The following is an 18585-nucleotide window of genomic DNA, read 5'->3' on the forward strand; positions in this document are numbered from 1 at the left end:
AAAGCTCGTACTTTTTTGTAAATCTGAAATTTCACAATAAAGAAAATACACAGTAGGCACTCATTAAATGGCAACTTTCTGAATTTTTGCAAGTCACTTAGCAAAAGAGCTTTACATAGGCCAGTACTGGGTTTCCGTGAACTTGGGGTCCTAACACACACTGTGGGAAATTACTTCTAAGACAGCCCCATCCCTCCCCCCATCTGTTACATGGGGTATTCCCTTGCATATAATCTAATTAAGTGATTTTTTCAATACATTCAATACTTTCATGTAATCTGCGATTGACTGCTCAATTCAGCAACTCAGCTGTTTGAAGTGACTATTTCATTCATTCAACTGTCACTCGCTGAATGCTTATACTGTCCTAGGCTCTGTACACACGTCAGCAAGCGGAGCACACACACCCTTGCCCTCACAAAACTTGTATACTAGGGTAGTTTTCTTTGTTGCTGCCTTGTAATGACTCTGACTGGGGTACTGAAAACCTTCCCTTTTCCTCTCCACAAACGGTGCACGGTATTTCCTTTGACAGTACCTGAGGCCAGATTTTTTGCCTAAGTGGGTTCTCAAAGCCTAGCTACTTCCCCCCCATGCTCTCCACTGATAGACAAGCAGGGCCTCCGGCATTTCAGGACGCTGGTTCTGCCTGCACAGGCGCAGCTATCTTCACAAGCATGATCTGTTTTGGCTAAGATCAAGTGCAGATATTCAATTGTGACCATCTTTGGGGAAAAAAAAAACCATTTAGCAATAACACTAATCACAGTATTTTGCACCAAGTACATACATTTTACAACAGTGACCCAGGACCTCCTCTCCCATTTCTGGCATGCTTTCTACACACCGCTTGCTGCGACGCAGCGTAAGAGAACTTCCTACAGTCATGACGCAGAGTAAGGAAGAACGAGGACACCACCGTGCGCTCCCCCTCGGCCACAAGCCTGCTCACACACCTGGAACAGGTCTCGGTCGGGGAGAGTCCCTGCTCCACAGTCACCGTGGACCGTATCACTGCACGCTCTCAGGCTCCTTGCTCACACGGCGGGGGCCGCGGGGCTGTTCCAGGGCCACCGTGCATCTTAAATAAGTCAGACGCACTCAAATCTGGCGGACTCCATGTGAAGTGCAGGTAAGGTTTCTGCAAGCCCACGGCCCGCGGCGTCTTCCCACGGCCAGCTTACCGCCCACGTGCCGCGTGACTCTCATGGGGTCGCGATGTAATATCCCAGGAGGACCGAGCGCGTCACAGACGCTGGCCAGCGCCGGGACCTCACTCGAACAGCCCCGGCAAGCCGTCCCTGTGACCGACCTGCCGCAGGAGCCCCTTCTGGAAGCGCACCCCCGTGTGGGTTCCTGGCCCTAGGCCAGCTGACAAGCACCGCAATCGCCTGAACCGGGTTCAAGTCCTCGCCCCAGCGGCACCCTGCGCCTGATGCACATCCCCCTCCCCCTCCCACCCCCGTTCCATCCTGTTTCCGCGGTCCTGCCTTTGTTTGTGCTCGCCACACACCACACCTGATGCATCGTGTCTGCCGGAACACCATCGTCATCCGATCCCGGGCGCGCCAGCCCGCCCACCTGCCCCACGACAGGCAAGCTGTCCCCACCCTCTCCCCCGGCCACCGCCTGATGCACCCCCACAGTGTGCTCACTCATTTTCAAAACCCGCTGGGATGAAGTCCAGAATCTTACTGAGGGACCCGCTGGTAGGTCAGGAAGCAGCTGATATGGCCATTACATGCTGAGCTGTAACAGCACATTGGTGACCCTGTAGAATCACTAGTTTGTGAAGTTAGGGACCTTCAGAGTTTCTGACTATGGCACCACACGTGCTGTTTCTGGAAGAGGCACTCGAATCTGTCACTGTCGGGTAATGGATGATGAGAAAGGCACAGCATTTCAGAAGTGGTATTATTTTCTTACATGATAGGAATTTACCTAAATTCTAAGCTATAAAAACAGCTTTTAATTTCAAGCTCAATATATCAGTGTGCCTGCTAGTCAGAAAAGGTGTTCATCTGAGGAATTAGGAGACAATAATTCTAAGATACCTCAATTCAGAAGACTGAAGAGGCTTCGAAAAGGTCTATTTAAAGCTGGTCATAAAAATGGACTTTAAGTCAATATTTAAAAAAAATCCTCTTGGGGGAGGGTGATACACAAATGAAGAATCTGGATCCGGAATATTCTAAAGAGGTATCCAAACTTTGGCTGGCATCTGAATCTTATTAACGTGGTCTCCACCTAGCACTATTCACCTGGAAGTAGTCTTTACTGCCCAGACCACACTGCCCACACCTTGTGAGCGTGCTGCTTTGTTTACACAATCTTCTCATGGCCACGTCTACACCTCTTCCACAAACCCACTCCATTCCCTGCTTCTCCTCCGGCCCCTCCCACCTCCGCTCCTTCGAGTTCAATCTATACTTCACATGCAGCTCAGTTACAAACTGACCAAAAAAATTGAGTCACAGACTACTATAGGGGGAATGACCAGTTCCATTAGTAATGATTTTAGAAAACAAAATTACAGATGAATACCCAGAAATGAAACAACCAAAGGAATTTCTAACTATACATAAACACACACATTCGCGTATAGGTGTGTATGTTTGTATAAAATCAAGATGGGTAGTTACTGTCAACCCAAACACTGTCTGACCCACTCTAAGGTGGCCCAGTGTCTCCAGGAGGCCACAGCAGCCCTGGCCTGGAACATCCACCCTGATGGGCTGGACACGTGGGCGAGCGGGGGCTGCTTCACGCTGCTCACACCACTCGCACTGGGAACAAGTCAGCTCTGGGGAGGCACCGAGGCACACTCGCCATCTGCCCTGCTGCGGCAATTCCTTACTTAGGGAGCGCTCTCACTACCCGCCCACTTCAGCTGATTAAAAACAAGAACGTTACAGACTATGGTAAAAGTTGTATAAAACGACATTTATTTCAGAAGCATTAAACCATGTTAACTTCTGTCCTATTTCTACACAATCATGTGCACGCTAACCTGGCCCAAGAAGACTGAACTTTCAGGCAAGTCCCTGCCTTTTCTAATTAAGAAAGGAAAGCGGGATCCAGAAGGTTTCTGCTGCTACATACCGATGTGACACATCTGTCACTAACAGAAAGTAAACATGAGCTGTGCAAACATGAACCAAAGCCAGTTACAGGAATTCAAAGAAACAGCTTTGCCCATGTTGGCAGAATGAAATTAGACACTGCAGAGCGTGCGGTCCGACGTGGCAGCCACGGGCCACATGCGGCTATACTGAGCATGTGAAATGTGGCTACTCCAAACTGAAATGTGTGTTACGTGTAAAATATACCCAGACACGAAGGCTTCGTATGGAAAAAAAAATCTAAAATACCTCATTCATGATTTCTATTCACTACATGTTGGAATCATAACATTTTGGATGTACTGTATACAACAAAACACATTACTAAAATTAATTTCACAGTTGTTTTAGTGTAGCTAACAGAACATTTAAAATTGTCTATGTGGCTTACACATTCTATTGGACAGCACTACTCTACAACTATTGATATTTTATGGCATATCTATTATTAGTGACCACAGGTTGCTAGCCATAAATTTATAGTTATGCAGATAACTGGGTAAGATTTTTACCATGATATAAAATCTATTATACAGAACATTATACACCCTGATTTCCAACCATGGCAAGAGTAACCACAACCATTAAAATGTAAAGGCCAGGGACACCTGGGGGCTCAGTTGGTTAAGCGTCCGACTGCGGCTCAGGTCATAACCTCACGGTCTGTGGGTCTGAGCCCCGCGTCGGGCTCTGTGCTGACAGCTCAGAGCCTGGAGCCTGTTTCGGATTCTGTGTCTCCCTCTCTCTCCGCCCCTCCCCTGCTCATCTGCTCTGTCTTTCTCTCTAAAACATAAACATTAAAAAAGAACCTTTTAAAAAGGGTCTTCTGGAAAGCAGTTATATATTCCAAAGGCATCAGGAATTACGGTTTCACGATACAACTGCGGAGTTAACGAAGTGCTGAGAAGCCGACCTGCTGCTGGCAGAAGCGCGCCTGCCCTCTGAGGACGGCGGAGGGGCCATGGCGGGCCGCTCTCCGGCCGCCCTTGGACCAGAGAGGGAGCGAACGTGCAGCCACCAGCTTGTGCCGCAGAGCAGCGGAGAGCTCTGTGCTCAGTCCTTCGAGAAGCAGCTGAGTGCTCACTCCCTGGGTGCTCTGAGCCCCCGTGATCTTCAAGTGCACCCCAAACCTGCTCCTCTTGTAGAATGGGAAGAAGGGGCCGGAGAGGGAGGGGGACCCCCGAGGAAGAGGAGGGCAGGGTGGAGGGGGAGAGGCGACGCAGAAGTGTACTGGGATTTACTGGTGGAAAAGGGCAGAAGAGGAATGGCGGGAAGTCAGCACAAAAGGCTCCCAAACAGAATGACAGAGGAGGGAACGACAACCCCCCGGGACGGGACACGACACGACGCGCACCCACGGGCCAGCTGCTTACGAGTCGGAGGAGAAGGGGCCGCGGGGAAGAGGCCGGTGCGGGTCCGGCCGGCGGGAGCACCTTCGGGAAGGCTCAGGGTGTGGCCCTCTCACCTGAGGCACAGAAACTGGGCCGGGACGAGCCCACGCCTCAGCCGCTCTGCGGGGGCCTGAGCGTGTGGGGGCTACAAGAGGGCCAAGAGCAGGAAAACATCGTCACAACACAATCCAAAAAAAAAAAAAAAAAAAAGGCTGCAGGGGAGGAAGGAAGATAAGCCGGCGCGGAGTCAAGCCTATTGTTCCCAGGGCTGGAGACACAGTCTGGGCTCTTTGCTGAAGGTTCTAGAACAATAGCGAGCTGAGAGGACCCCAAGAGCCGGGCAGGACTGAAAACTCATCAGGATGTTCCGGACAGCGCTCTGCCTGCACACTCCTTTCTCTGTGTCTTAAGCTGCTTTTTTCCCATCAGAAAAGAAGGAGTTCTGATTCATAAATTATTAAAATTCAGAGTAGGGTTTTAAAAACACTTCTTGGTAGGAATTACCTTAATTCTGAAATAAACAGTTTTAAAACCTGTGCCCGCTGCATGCTGTACCCTGAGCCCCTGAGGGGCGTGCCGGGAGCTCGGTGCTCCCGCACAGGCCTGGTGCCATGAACAAGGCCACACCTGCAGCTCCAGACCCACCGCGCGCGCCGCTTACCTTCTGCACGGAAGGCAAAACCAAACACCTCACGTCCACCCTCCCTTTCCCTCTTTATAAAATGAAGGCAACGAACAAAACAGGAGATTCCTAGATGGGCCCCTCAGACGGGCGGCAGGAGGTCCGTGGATCCCTAAAAATTATACACAAAACGTGGCAGGTGCTTGGGTGGCACAGGGCAAAGGCACAGGACTTCCCGGAGACCCTCCATGGGGTCCGGGAGCCAAAGCAGCGAGCCCGGCAGATGAGCTCCTTGCCTCTGAACGTGCAGGGGGGTGTCTGGGCTCCCAAGCCTTGGCTGAAAGCAAGCGGGCGAGGCAGGGGCCCCCTGAGCCTTCCTCACACCCGGCTCTGCGTCCGTGGCCGCATCCAGACCCTGCTTGCCTTGTGTCCCACGGTGGGAAACGGTTCTGCTGGAGAGGATTCACATTTCACGTTCCTATCACGTTACGTTAGTGCTGAAACAGAATCCAACGATTCTGCCAACTCAAGATATGAGCACTTAGACCATTATTTTTTTAAATGTATTCTTTTACACAATTTGCTATTTTGTTTTTAGAACAAAAATATAAAATATTACTTCCAAATTCATGAACAGCAGCCATGCAATGCACTGGTGATTTCATAGAACTTAACAAAAAATGATTTCTGGCATTTCCACAGAAGAAACTGCGGCCACACTGCATACTTTGAGACTGATTTTAAAAAGGAACCAAGAATTTCCTGACTTCATTTCTTTGACTCAGTCTTTCTCATGTGGTCACGTTAAGGACATTAAAGAACATAGGAATGAAGGTCTCAAATCCTTCAAAGGACTAAATTGTAGTGCAAATCAGGAATTCACTCTTCAAACAGTAAGAAGGTGGGAAATTAATAAACATTGTTTTCACCTTCTCCTTCTTAAGACATAGGAGCGTTGTTTGTATTTTAAGCTAATTAAATGAGATTTCAAAACTTAAAATCTGTGTGTGTGTACGCTCTAAAAGCATACATTAAAACACCTTTAAAATACTATTCGATTAATTATCTTCAAGTAAAATAATAAAATATCCTATGTATCTTGAAAATGGTCACTTTTATGTTCACTTTCAGCAAACATGGGTTTTAGAGAAAGCCTATAGTAAAAACCACCTAATGGGGCCAGAAGTTACACGGTGGCTCCTCTTGTAAATGTCCTCAGCAAATCACACAGCAGCAGTTACCACTATTTCCAGCACTTTTCACCATATTAAGATCAGCAGGATTAAAGTCATAGGGTTTTTTCCTTACATAAAAAGCATACAGGAACGTTGCATTTCTACGAACCGTAGGAATTTTCAACGTTAAAATACAGAGCGACAAACCTCGGGTATGTAATTACAAACTACATTAACTGGTTGCTTCACGAGCAAGTTAGGCATCGGCAGGTTTGCACAAGCTCCCGTGGGAGAAAACGCATTCTTGGAGCACCAGAGGGGAGACCTCACACCAGAACACCCACCTCCGCGGCGGCACCGCAGAAACTCACCACCGAGCCTGTCCTTCCGACAACAGAGAACCACATTCTCATCTCAGGACCACAGCAACTTCTCCAACAGGAAAAAACACAACTGTCTGTTCTGCTCCGTTTCCCACAGCGGCCACCCCAGCTGGTCCGTCAAGACCCGGATCGGCCAGTTCTAAGCTGGGCGTTAGGACACCGTAGGCATTTATCAACACGGACTGGAACCGATGCCACAGTCAGACTCTTACGTAACCAGTCAGCTTGGATTGTCGTTCACTTTGTACTTTATTAAACTTTAAAAGAGCTAGAAAAATAAACATGGAACTGTTTGTTTTCTAAAAAATCCAAGTTAAACAGGGAGCATCGTGCTGTCCCCCAGATGAGGAAGAAGGAGCACATAAACTTCCCCAAAAGCAGTGCTGGAAAGAAGTAAACTGCACACACACACACTGTCCAAATCATCTGGGTCTCATAAGACTGAGCCACAGTGTGGACGGGGCATCAGGGAGCTGAACGTCCAAACGGCATCCAGGCTCACAGCAGCGAACCACATGCTAATTAGGGAAAGGAAAAAAAAAAAAAAACTGAACCAGATACAAAGACCACAAGAGCTGACAAAAGAAGCAACCCACACAGACACAGTAAGCATCACGGGGGAAAGCTGCCCAGTGGCGCCCACAGGCTATCGTGTGCGGAACACACGGCCGCCACGAGAGAACGAAATGACAGATGACAGCACGGGGTCAGATCCCTGCCACGGCTCGTCTCGCTTGATGCTGGCCTGCCTTGCACTTAAAATACATTCCTGAAATCATGAAAACAGATCCGCTGGGCCGCTGTAATCTCTGCAGACCGGGCTATGTATCGGCGGCACCTTGGCATTTCACCTAAGCGTGTACCCTAAACGACCTGTGATTTCTGTTGCCGGGCCTTCCTTTCCAAGCACCAGCGACATTACAAAGAAGTGGAAGCAGGCAATCGGCTGTGCCCGGGATCGAGGGGCCCATCTCCTGTCGCGAACAGGCCTCAAGGCCATCTTCCCGTCTTGCACGCAGCACGCTGGCCAGTCAGCAGCCTGTGCTCGTGGGGCCCCGTCCGAGGGCGTCTGCGAGCAGCCGTCCACACCGCTCTCTGCTCCGTGTGCGTCCCCCACGCCCACCTGCACCTGTGTGCCACACGGTATACTCACTCACCTAGCCTGACAGGCATCCCCGACCTCTAACCCAATGTGTTCAGAGATGCCCACAGCCCTCCCGCCCCTAGCCCTGCCTGCAGGAGGTGCCGCCACCACCTGCTCAATGGCCAGGGACGACCACGGGGTGTCTGGGGCGACCTGCACCCACAAGGACAGCCGTCACTCAACACGTCCAAGCACCTGATGCACCAGAAACTGCCAGCCCTTTAGCAATGACCAAGATCAAGTGGCCGACCCCAAAGCGGTCTAGTGAATGTCCCACTCCTCCACAAAAACACAAGCCTCGGTCTGGCTGGCCGCCGGTCTCCACTGCCACTGCCAACTTTGTCCGGAAAACGAGTAACCGATTCCTGACGCCCAGCCTGTTCGGCTGCACCTCTGAGCCCCTCGAGCCCGTGCTTGTCAAGAGCTGCACTCTGTTCACCTCAACCTTTACTTGAACGCCTTCAATGGTGACTTCTCTTCCCTGTAACAAGACCCACAACTCTGTCAGGACCTCGGGGGCTCTGTGAGGGTCAGTGGGACAGGGCCACACTCCCTCACCGACTGCCACCCCATGGCTGCTTTCCTGCCCTGACTGGACCCTGCGTGGCTGCAGCACAGGCTGCGTGGCCCACACAGGCGGACGACTCTGCTGTCTGAGAAGCGGCCTCACCTCATCTCCCCTGTCCCGGGTCCACCTCGGAAGGCGTGCCCCCCTCGCTGTGCTCTGGCCGCCTGGCTGGCACCTGGTCACCCTCGGACTTGCAGCTCAATAGGCATTTCCTCAGGGAGGCCATCCTTGAGCTCCACTCCCCACTGGTGTTTAGACAGCCAGTAAGTAGCCTGGGTCAGCACTGACCTCTGAGGCCATCTGCTCATCCATGTTGTTCTGCCTCATCCCTCGAGTGAGCAAGGGTATGCACTGATGCAGGCTCAGCGGGAGGAGAAAGCATGAGGGCGGGATGCAAGTTCCGCTTTATCACGTCGATTTTATAAGCTGATGGACCAGCCACCTTAGCATTAAATCTGGAATCCCTTCAAGAAACTTACTGTTGCTTTTTTTCCAGTTCTAAATTTATACTTTCACTGTGGAAACTACTTAAAAAGACCAGAAACAAGAAGAGTGTTGGAATGCTTGGAATGTTGGCAAGGGCGTCACCTCCCCAGCCGAGGACGGGACTGGGGCCTCACGTGAGAGGCTCTCCTCTCAGGGCTATCTGCTTTCTGGCCCTGCTCCCAGGGGACACAGGCCGAGGCAGGAGCGACACGGGAAAGGGGAGGGAGGGGAGCACGCTTATTTCAGAAACCAGGTGCCTGCTGCTCTGCCGCAGACAGAGGGCCACACTCTCCTTGCCGGCTGCGGGGTAAAAACGTTGATCTTGGATTTCGATCTAACTTCTGTGTTCTTCCTATCCCGCAAGAAGTCCTGTATCCCAGTTAGAAATACTAACATGGCTATTTTCCACTTTTTTCTATAAATCTCTCTTTTTAAAATGTCTTAGTACAGAAAATACCAACGATAAAAGCCTAGAGCTCTCAAGATGAAAAAGTGAAACTTATACTCTATTTTCCCCCAACAGGCATTCAACATTCTCTCCTGGAATAAATATTACCCTGACAATTAGCTACCACTTTCCTATTAAGTTTATTCTAATGTTGATGAAAGTAACAAAAGACCTCATTTTAAGATTACTATCTACCCCGAAGCTAAACCCTGCACATTCCCAAATTACGGGAGGCTCACGGGCTCACGGACTCAAGTCACTGGTTTCTTACCACAAAACAGCAAGGATTCCAGAGTCGTTTCTATTTTTACAACAAAAGCACTTTGTGCTGACTACGCGGTAAGAACAGCGTTTTCCGCTGCTTCCTTGCATGGCCACAAATGCACACAATGCACAAGCGCTCAGAAGAAGCGGCCACGTGCAGGGAGCCACCAAGAGGACACGAGTGCAGCTGTGTGGCCAACAGCCACGGTGGCGGGCGCGGGCCAGGTGCAAGCAGCCGTCGGCGCGGGTCCTGGCTCGGCAGCCCCAGGGGGTGGCTCCCCGTGGGGCCCGGCCCGCTGCCTCACCAGGGTTTCACTCCTTCCCCCGCCCGGGCCTATGGAAAGGACTCCTGGCATCGAGAACACTGTCCTCACTGGCGGCCATCTGACCCTCAGCAGGGGCTGTTCCTGGGGACAACTAGTGTCGGTGCCCTCTCCCCGTCCCCTCCCCCACAGGCGCGGGCAAGCAGCGCAAAGGCAGGACTGCGACCGTGGTCGGTCTCCCCGTCCTAACCACCCTGAATGGGGGCTGGAGGCCAGCCAGGGAGAGGGCGGGGGCGCCCCAGGAGGCCTCCCTGTGTAGGCGATGCCTGTCCTTTCCCAGGGCACAGATGACCAAAGACGCTTATATGGAAGTCAGACTCAATCTTCAGCAAACAGGTACTTCTGTACTGAAAAAGATCATAACTTTTTAAGCTAGAAAAAAAGATGGAGATGCTGACAAATGGTAGCCCTCATCACCCCACAGATCAGGATTTCAAATCCCAAGAGGAGTATTTCAAACAGGATTTATACACACACACACACACACACACACACACACCAGAAAATAAAAAAGTTAAAGCTTTCCTGTGTATCTGATTGTTGCAAGGTAATTTTTATCCTGACATCTCCCCCGTCCTTATAGCACAGCGCTCCGTGACACGGCTTCCTGAGACGCCAGCTCCGTCATGTCCCTTTCGTCTCTCCGCGGGGTCAAGACGCAATGCGAAGCCCTCACTCAATCAAGACTCCCCTACAAAGCAGGCGCGCATCCCACCCTCGCTGGCAGTGCAGGGCGGGTCTTGGGGACCCAGCGGCCGCTGCCAGGCCTGGTCTGCCCCATCCCCGCCCGTTCCCAGCGCTCACACCGCGGCGGGAACACACTTCCTTCCTGATGCCCCACACGCGAGTCCGTCACGGCCCCGGGTGAAGACGCCCCTCCCCACCGCCCCCCGAAGAGGGCACCCGGGCATGGGAACTAGAAGTCTCCCACGTGTCTCACGCCCCGCTCTGACCATATGTGAGACCCGCGTCCCGTCTCAAACCCGGGAGCCCCTTCTCCTCCCACCTGGGGGGGGTCCTTGCCTGTCGCGGCGCGTCACGTTTCCCCTCCGCCTGCCCCACGTCCAGGCCACACGCCCTGCAGCTCCGGCTCCGGAGCAGGGGGCCAGCCCTCGGCGAAAGGTGCCTGGCGCTGCGGACAGGACCACGCACGCACCGGCNGCCCTGCCGCTGAGTCGAGGCCTCAGGAATGCGGTGCGCCCACTCGCACGCTGCCAACGCCGGCCTACCTTTGCCGCAACGATGCTGAGGCCCATTCCATTCTGCTTTTTGAGAGTCACAGTGATAATTTCGGGCTCCTTCCGCAGAGGCTGAGCCTGCAGAACGGAAACAAAGGTTTGTCTTGCGGCTGAAATGAAGCGTTTTCGGGCTCGCCGACTCCTGACCCACACAGTGACCCTACGCACTGGGAACACGGAACAGAGGAGGGGAGAGGAATGGGCAGAAGAACAGTCAGGTACACGGACACTCCTCACACATGAATCCAGTAAAAGAACTGTTAATACTCGTGTCAAAACCTTGAGGATGAATCCAGTGTAAATGCTTCTTACAGGTTATTTAAAGAGCCTAATTTCGACAACAAAACTAAACTTCCGTTGCTATCAGATTAGAAATACCCGATCATAAAGACAAAATTAAGTTTTTACTTTATTACTTTACAAAATAAATTACTAGGTGTTTTTTAAAGAAGAATTAGAAGTAGGCTAATTTTACACCGTCTGTGGGGAGGTCAGCAAACAACAGGTGTAACAGTGCATCCCTCTCTCTCGGGAAGATGCAGCTGTCCTTTGATCGTGGCGGGCACACAAGAGCCATACGATGCGCCGCAGCACCCAGAGCACTGTGTCTGTCACTCCGTGAAACCCGTGTTGGGTAACAAACCCGAAGGAGCTATGGTGCATCCGTGAGACACGCCAGTTCTTGAAATGACCCATAACCGAAGGAGAATGAGAAATGACCCACTGCAGTTATGTGCAGTGCACAGGTCGCACCTCACACAGAGGAGACACAGAGCTGACGAAGAAAAGTACCCCTGCAGACACACAGAGGGACAGTTTAATTAACTAAATACATTAAATACAAAGGCACCCTGCCAACGAGTGCTAATCATATGTATGGTTTGCTAATTTAGAACCAAAGTCAGAGAATGCTTTAAGGAAAATAAATAAGAATGGGTGACGTTATTATTATTATTATTATTATTATTATTATTATTTTTTAGCTTAAGACCAGGGACCTCCTGAGGGATCTCCGAATCCACTAGGAAGGTGGGGAATCCCTGGGTCTCATCCACAAAGGGACTTCTCTTCTAGAAAACGTGAGAACTGCTACCACATTGCTATCACCTGGACCTGGCAAACAGCTTGCAGGGTGGGTCGCAAGCAGGAGAGGCACACGCACAGCGTCAGCAGCCAGTGACCAGCTGTCTGGTGTCACACGGCACCTGTCAACTACGTCAGAAGCTGGAGACACAGGCTCACATCTGAGTATCTGAGTAGGCTGCTGAGCCTTGATAAAAAGGAACCTTGAATTCAATACACAAGCTACCCAAGCCACTCTTTATTTCATGGTAAGTATTACCACCTTATGTAAATCTACGTTTTCTTAGAAACTGTATACAAAACTGGCAGTGTTCTGACTAACGGCTGGTTACTAAGTGAGGACAGCCCACGGGCGTCCCTGCAGCTGCTTCTAGAAGGCTCATGGCTGTGCTCACACACCAGAATCTGTAGCCCCGGCTTGGGCACACGGGGCCTGCTCCACACCTTCTGGGGACAGGCGGGCAGGTGCATAAATGGCCACGTCTAATCACAGGTAATACCCTGACCCCTTACCCACAGGAATGGTGACAAAAGTATGGTCACGTTTGCTTGTTCCTTTGAACCCTGAAGTGGCTTAAAAGATGAAAATGGTAATTATAGAAAAATATTCAATATTTAAGTGAGAAACAACAGAAGTTCAAGACGGAAAAATGTCACTTGTTTCTATTTTTTTTGGATTCAGATGTTCATCAAAGATATGTCAGTACTTGTATAAGACACGTGCGAACTGCGATCACGTTCTCGGGCCTGGAAAACATTCTCTGTTGCTCAAAACCTCTTGTAGGGAACAAAGCAGAATCTTCCATAAGACGTATGAAGGGAACAAACACAGGGACTGACTACTCTTTCAAAAGATACAAGATCCCAGTAGGTGATTTGATATATACTTAACACAGAGTAGAACGAGCTATAAGGAGAAAATATTTTCACCAAAGAAAAACATTTTCTTTTTTTTTTTTTTTTTTAATTTTTTTTTTTTTTCTAGGAGANCGACTAAGCCACCCAGGCTCCCCAAGAAAAACATTTTCTAATAAAACTCATTAAGACTATCATATTAATATGTTTTTTAAAACATGTATTAACTTAAGGCTGGTATAGCTGTCAGAAATATTCTTTATTTTTAAAAGTACCACTTGTTTATGGACCAAAGTGTACAGACACGACAGAAAAAAATGTAGATAAATTAGTTTAAGATTTTGAATAAAATTGGTATTTAGGGTGATTTTAGAGCCTCCTGGCTGGCTCAGGGGGTGGAGCTTGTGACTCCTGATCTCGGGACTGTGAGTTCAAGCTCTGTGTTGGGTGTAGAGAGTACTTACAAATCTAAACAAAAAGTGATTTAAAAATGTTCTTATCCCAATAGTGCTCACTATACTCAATGAACGAGTCTGCATTACATTTTTGAATCGTAAGAAATACAGGTCTGTCTCTATTCCACCCGCCACCCTTCACAATACTTGCCAGCTCCATGTTCTCACGCAGAAGATGGCTCTCATAATCTGCACCTTCAAAATATATTGTCCAAGTACCTGGTGAACGTGCGTGAGGAATTAACCTGCAAAACCCTGAGGAGAAAACAAGCAAATTACAAAATTGAAAAGTAAAGCATGTCAAAACATAATCTTCAAGGGATGCCTGGGGTACTCAGGTCATGATCTCACGGTCTGTGAGTTTGAGCCCAAGTAAGGCTCTGTGCCGACAGCTCGGAGCCTGGAGCCTGCTTTTGATTCTGTGTTTCCCTCTCTCTCTGACCCTCTTCCATGATGCTCTGTCTCTCTCAAAAATAAGTAAACATTAAAAAAATTAAAAAACGAAAACAAAAACATAATCTTCAAGAAGGGAAGCCACATCAAGCATCAAGTGCTTAATATCTAGTAATAGCCTTTATTTTTCTTACTCTACACTTCTATTCCCTCTCAGAAGTGTATTAAGAGATACTCAAAATCACTATTTGTTGGGGCGCCTGGGTGGCTTAGTCGGTTAAGCGTCCGACTTTCGCTTAGGTCATGATCTCGCGGTTCGTGGGTTTGAGCCCCGCGTCGGGCTCTGTGCTGACTGCCAGCTCAGAGCCTGGAGCCTGTTTCAGTCTGTGACTCCCTCTCTCTCTGACCCTCCCCTGCTCACGCTGTCTCTCTCTCTCTCCCCTAGAAATAAATAAAAATTAAAAAAAAAAAAAATCACTGTTGTTTTGGTCTAATGGAATTTCAACACCAAGATGAAAAGTTGAATTGGTCTCCCCTCTGTTTTGCCCCAAAGAACTTTTCTCCTTACTTCCCGGAGAAATGACCGAACTGCGCTACACGCCCCCCTGCTGACCTGTGTGCGGACCTCCCCTGCACAGCGGGCCCACGGGCAGCGCTAACATGGTTGTGTGCACACAGGCAGGCCCTGGGCCGAATGGCGACGGCAGGGTGTCGGTCCCGCAGGAGGATGGGCCCCTCTCGTTACTCTCTGCCCACATTTCCTTACTAGCCACTCAAAGTTCTTACCAGTAAACCTTAGAATCCTTTTATAATGTTTTAAAGAGCACCTCTGGTATTCCCATCCCGAACAAATGAGATCTTTACAAAACTAAGCCTTTCAACTCTGACTACATCTTTCTTCAGTGAGATCGTATTTTGTGCTTCCCAGAAACTTCTTAACAAAGTCCTATGACACAGGCCTTGCACGATCCTTAAATTCTCTCCACAGCGGTCTCGTTATTACCAGCTCGTGGTCCTGAAGGGCACCCCCGTGTGCTTCTCAGCGGCGCTCCCAGCGCCTGCGGCCCCTGAGGACACGGGCCGGACAGCGTCCCAGCGTGCTGGCGGTGCTCTCCTGCGCTAGGATTCCACCCGTAAGGAAAGTACGGTTGTGACTTGTGGACACTCAGGACGCCGTTTGCAGTAAACAGAAAAGGAGATGCCCACTTGCTTGGTTATAAGATAAAGACATAAACGTAGTTACAGCCTTTTTGTTGTGGTTGTTAAGTCACTGTCTGAATCCAGTTTCATTAAAATAAAACCTACAACTTCTCTCTCCCCCGCTTTAGGGAATCGTAATAGTGTGTAATCGATTAGCACAATTTTGAAATTAAAATTTTTGATCACTTTCTCATTTTTTCAAACACCAGGGTTCCGCACCAAGCCTGCTTGCACTTCAAGCAGACAGTTTCTGCTCTCAGCTTCAGGAATGCATCTCAGGTGAGGTTTGAGTCTGGGCTGGTTTTATAGCCGCCTCTCACCGAACCGTAGGATACGACAAAACAAAAGGAACGTAAACTGAGAGTACACAATAGTTCTTTATCTGGCTTACAAAGAACTGAACATGAAGTATCAAAACTACTGATGTCATAAAGGAAAACGCCCAGTTCTTTGTAAGTCTTTTAAAGGTATGTGCATAAGAGGCTGTGTTATCATCTAACGCATATGAAATAAGGTGGGGATGCCAAGACCATGATGAAATGTCACACAGGTCCTGAAATCAATCACTCAAGGGAGTCTCAGGGGAAGGCACGAAGTGCACTTCGCCATCAAGGCAAGACCTGAGTCTTCCCAGCTTGGCAGACCTCTCTACAGCACACATCACAACACACCACACGTTACACGTACACATCTGAAAAAGTGCTAGTAACTTAGTCTTCCCCTGTGCTTGTTCACAAGGAATTAATGAAAAGCGGTGGTTGCTCAGCACTGGACGCCTAGTAGCCGGACGCCAGGTGCTGAGGGTTACGCGGAGCCAGACCCCGGGACTGACCCGACCGCGGACAGATGTATACATGCACATCCAGCGCTGTCACAGCAACAACCCAGGAGCACACAGAATCACTTGTGGGGAAAGTGGCTCCGGTGTGAGGAGGAGGCTGGGGTTCTCTAGACGAAGGGTGGTCTAGAAGGGTGGGGATGTAAGAGAATAACAACACGTGTGCATGTGAAGCAGCAGGAGCAGGGAGCAAGGCACAGGGGCGCCCGTGTGGACGTCCGACATGCGGTTCGATGCTGACAACGAGGTTGGGAACTAAGACCACACAGAGGTAGTTATCGTGCTTGGCCACTGATGTACTTGATTCCAGAAGTGACGGGGCCGAGTTGGGGCAGGAGAGCCAGCAAAGCCCAGCGCCAACGGGCTGGCCGTCTGCGGAGGGTGGCGGGGAGGAGGGGCCTGGGAAGCGGCCCGTCATCACCACCCGGGTGTGTGCGGTGCTGGGGAAACGCGGCTGAGGGCTGTGCTGCCGGAGACCAGTTCAGCCCCAGTGTGCTGGCATGTGGGGGGCCTCTGACCGGAGCCCTGGCCCCAAGCGCCCCGAGCTTGAGCGCAGCTTTCTTAGACGTGTGCTGCAGCCTGGACCCTTCCTCCCTGCCCAGCACGGGTCCTGGGCCCACCCCTCTGTCCTTCACACAAGGCTTCTTAACGCAGCACAGGCTGCCTGCCTCCACCTCCCTGAGCTGATGACATCAACATCCCGGGGCTGGGGGGCGGGGGGCTCCCGCCACATCTGCGGGTGGATGTACAAACACATCACCTTCCATTACAAGCACCGGTCTTTGCAAAATGAAAAAATTTTAAACTACCAAAATCTTTCAAGACATGAAAATCTATGCACTGTAGCATGTAAAATATTCACTGAAATTAAAAATCACAACAAACTTATACACTGATGGACATAAAACTTTAACTTTGCTATTACTATTTTAGTTTCAACGAACTCCTGAATTCTGAATCTACCTGCTCATCTGAGCTCCACACCACAAAAGCAGCAGACTGGGACTGAAACGTGGTCTAAGGGAGAAGTTCATGCTTCAGGTCCACGTGTTGTTTGAAAAGGCACAGGACTGAACCAGGGACGCACACTGCCCGGAGACAAGACAGGCTGCAGCCTGGCCTACAGGCACGCGGCAGGTCCCCGTGGGCGCCAGGCATGTGGCAGCAGGGGCCACACAGGAGGCTGGCTCCGCTGCAAAGCGCCTGCTCGGTCCTCATGACAGTCCCACAGGGGGAGCGCCATCCATGTGCCCGTTTCACAGATGGGAAGTTACAGGTGACAAGGTGGGGTCATACCTCACACCCACCAATCCCAGACCCCCTACAGACCCCCTGCTGCTCTGACGCGGCGGTTGCATCACCACCCAGGATGATTCCGTTCCAGGCTCACAAAAAGCCAACCAACGGTCATTCCTACCAGCCCAGCAGACGCGTGGCCGTGACACCGAGTGCGCACGGCAAGTGCCCTGGGCGGGCCACGACACACCCACGAGAACTGTGTGGCCGGTCGTTTCTGACCCCTCGTCACCGTGGAACACTCCCTCCCAAGGCCCAGAACACGTAGACCATCAGGTGAGAACGCAGAACAACCAATTCTCACTTGGACCCGGGCCGCGGTGCACACCGCACGCACAGTGAGGGTGCTCACCTCTCTGGCACAGAGGGTCCAGGAATTCCTGTAAACCATTTGGGACGTTCCTGACGACATCACAGGAATAGCCGTCTTCTGGCAAGAGAAAGGGCAGCTGCAGGTCCGGGTCCTCTTCCAGCTGCACCTCCCGCCCGTCGCTGCGCGCCAGCTCGTCGGCCGTGTTTTCAGCCACGGCCACGACATTTTCTATCAGGTCCTGGCGGGGGAAGCAGACGCGTGGGTAAGACACGTGAACTGACGGGTGCAGCGGGCTCGCCATTCAAAGTGAGTCTGCGCCACTGAGTGCTGCTACACACTCGGGCAGGGCTGCGGGGGGCAGGGAACGGGTAGGTACGCGCACTGCCTGTCTGCAAAGCCCTGGAGCACTAGTGGCGTACGTGCTTTCCACATACGAACCGATATTAACAATTAATATCAAATAACTTGAAGCCTTAAAAAGAAATTATTCAATCATGAGAAAACGGTCCCCCCCCCCNCCCCCCCTTTTCAAGAGTAATCATTTTTTCCTTGTAATTTTTAAAAATATCCATTTGCTAATAATCCCATTTTTGTAGAACGTTCAAGGACAGGAAAGGCTCACACGAGGGTGAGTGTAGAGTCAGTAAAACCATGCGCTCACAGCCCACAGAGGAAAGGTCATGGCCCCCCATGGAGCAGATGCACCGGCTCATGGAGCAGAGGCCTCCCCACAGACGCAGCCCCTTCCCAGGCCCGAGCCGCCACAACGCGCAGTCTTCTCTGGAAGGCTGCGTGGACGGAGGCGCGCTGCGTTCACTCCGGCCCGACTTCCCTCCTGCGCGTGGGGTGGCTGGACGGCGCTACCACTGCTGTGCTGTGGGTGGGCACTCGCTGCTCTCCAGCCTGGGCTGCTCTGTACTCGTCTCTCCTTGGCATCAACGCAGTCCTTCAGGTGGCTCTGTGCCCCTCTCAAGACGCCTGCAGCGAG

At 50.8% G+C, this 18585-nt stretch overlaps 1 protein-coding gene across 1 annotated transcript in view; it reads right to left on the reverse strand.

Moving 5' to 3' along the window:
• The window catches only part of AFDN (afadin, adherens junction formation factor), a 116307-nt gene that overhangs the window by 24319 nt on the left and 73403 nt on the right, over nucleotides 1-18585 (reverse strand). Inside the window, exons 20-22 of the mRNA XM_077757384.1 lie at nucleotides 17637-17835; nucleotides 13709-13812; nucleotides 11156-11242 (exon numbers count right to left, since the gene is read on the reverse strand). Coding sequence (XP_077613510.1) covers nucleotides 11156-11242; nucleotides 13709-13812; nucleotides 17637-17835 — 390 coding nt within the window. The remainder of the gene's footprint in view (nucleotides 1-11155; nucleotides 11243-13708; nucleotides 13813-17636; nucleotides 17836-18585) is intronic.

The sequence above is a fragment of the Crocuta crocuta genome, unplaced genomic scaffold, assembly GCF_008692635.1.
Source record: "Crocuta crocuta isolate KB4526 unplaced genomic scaffold, BGI_CrCroc_1.0 scaffold506, whole genome shotgun sequence".
NCBI lineage: Eukaryota > Metazoa > Chordata > Mammalia > Carnivora > Hyaenidae > Crocuta > Crocuta crocuta.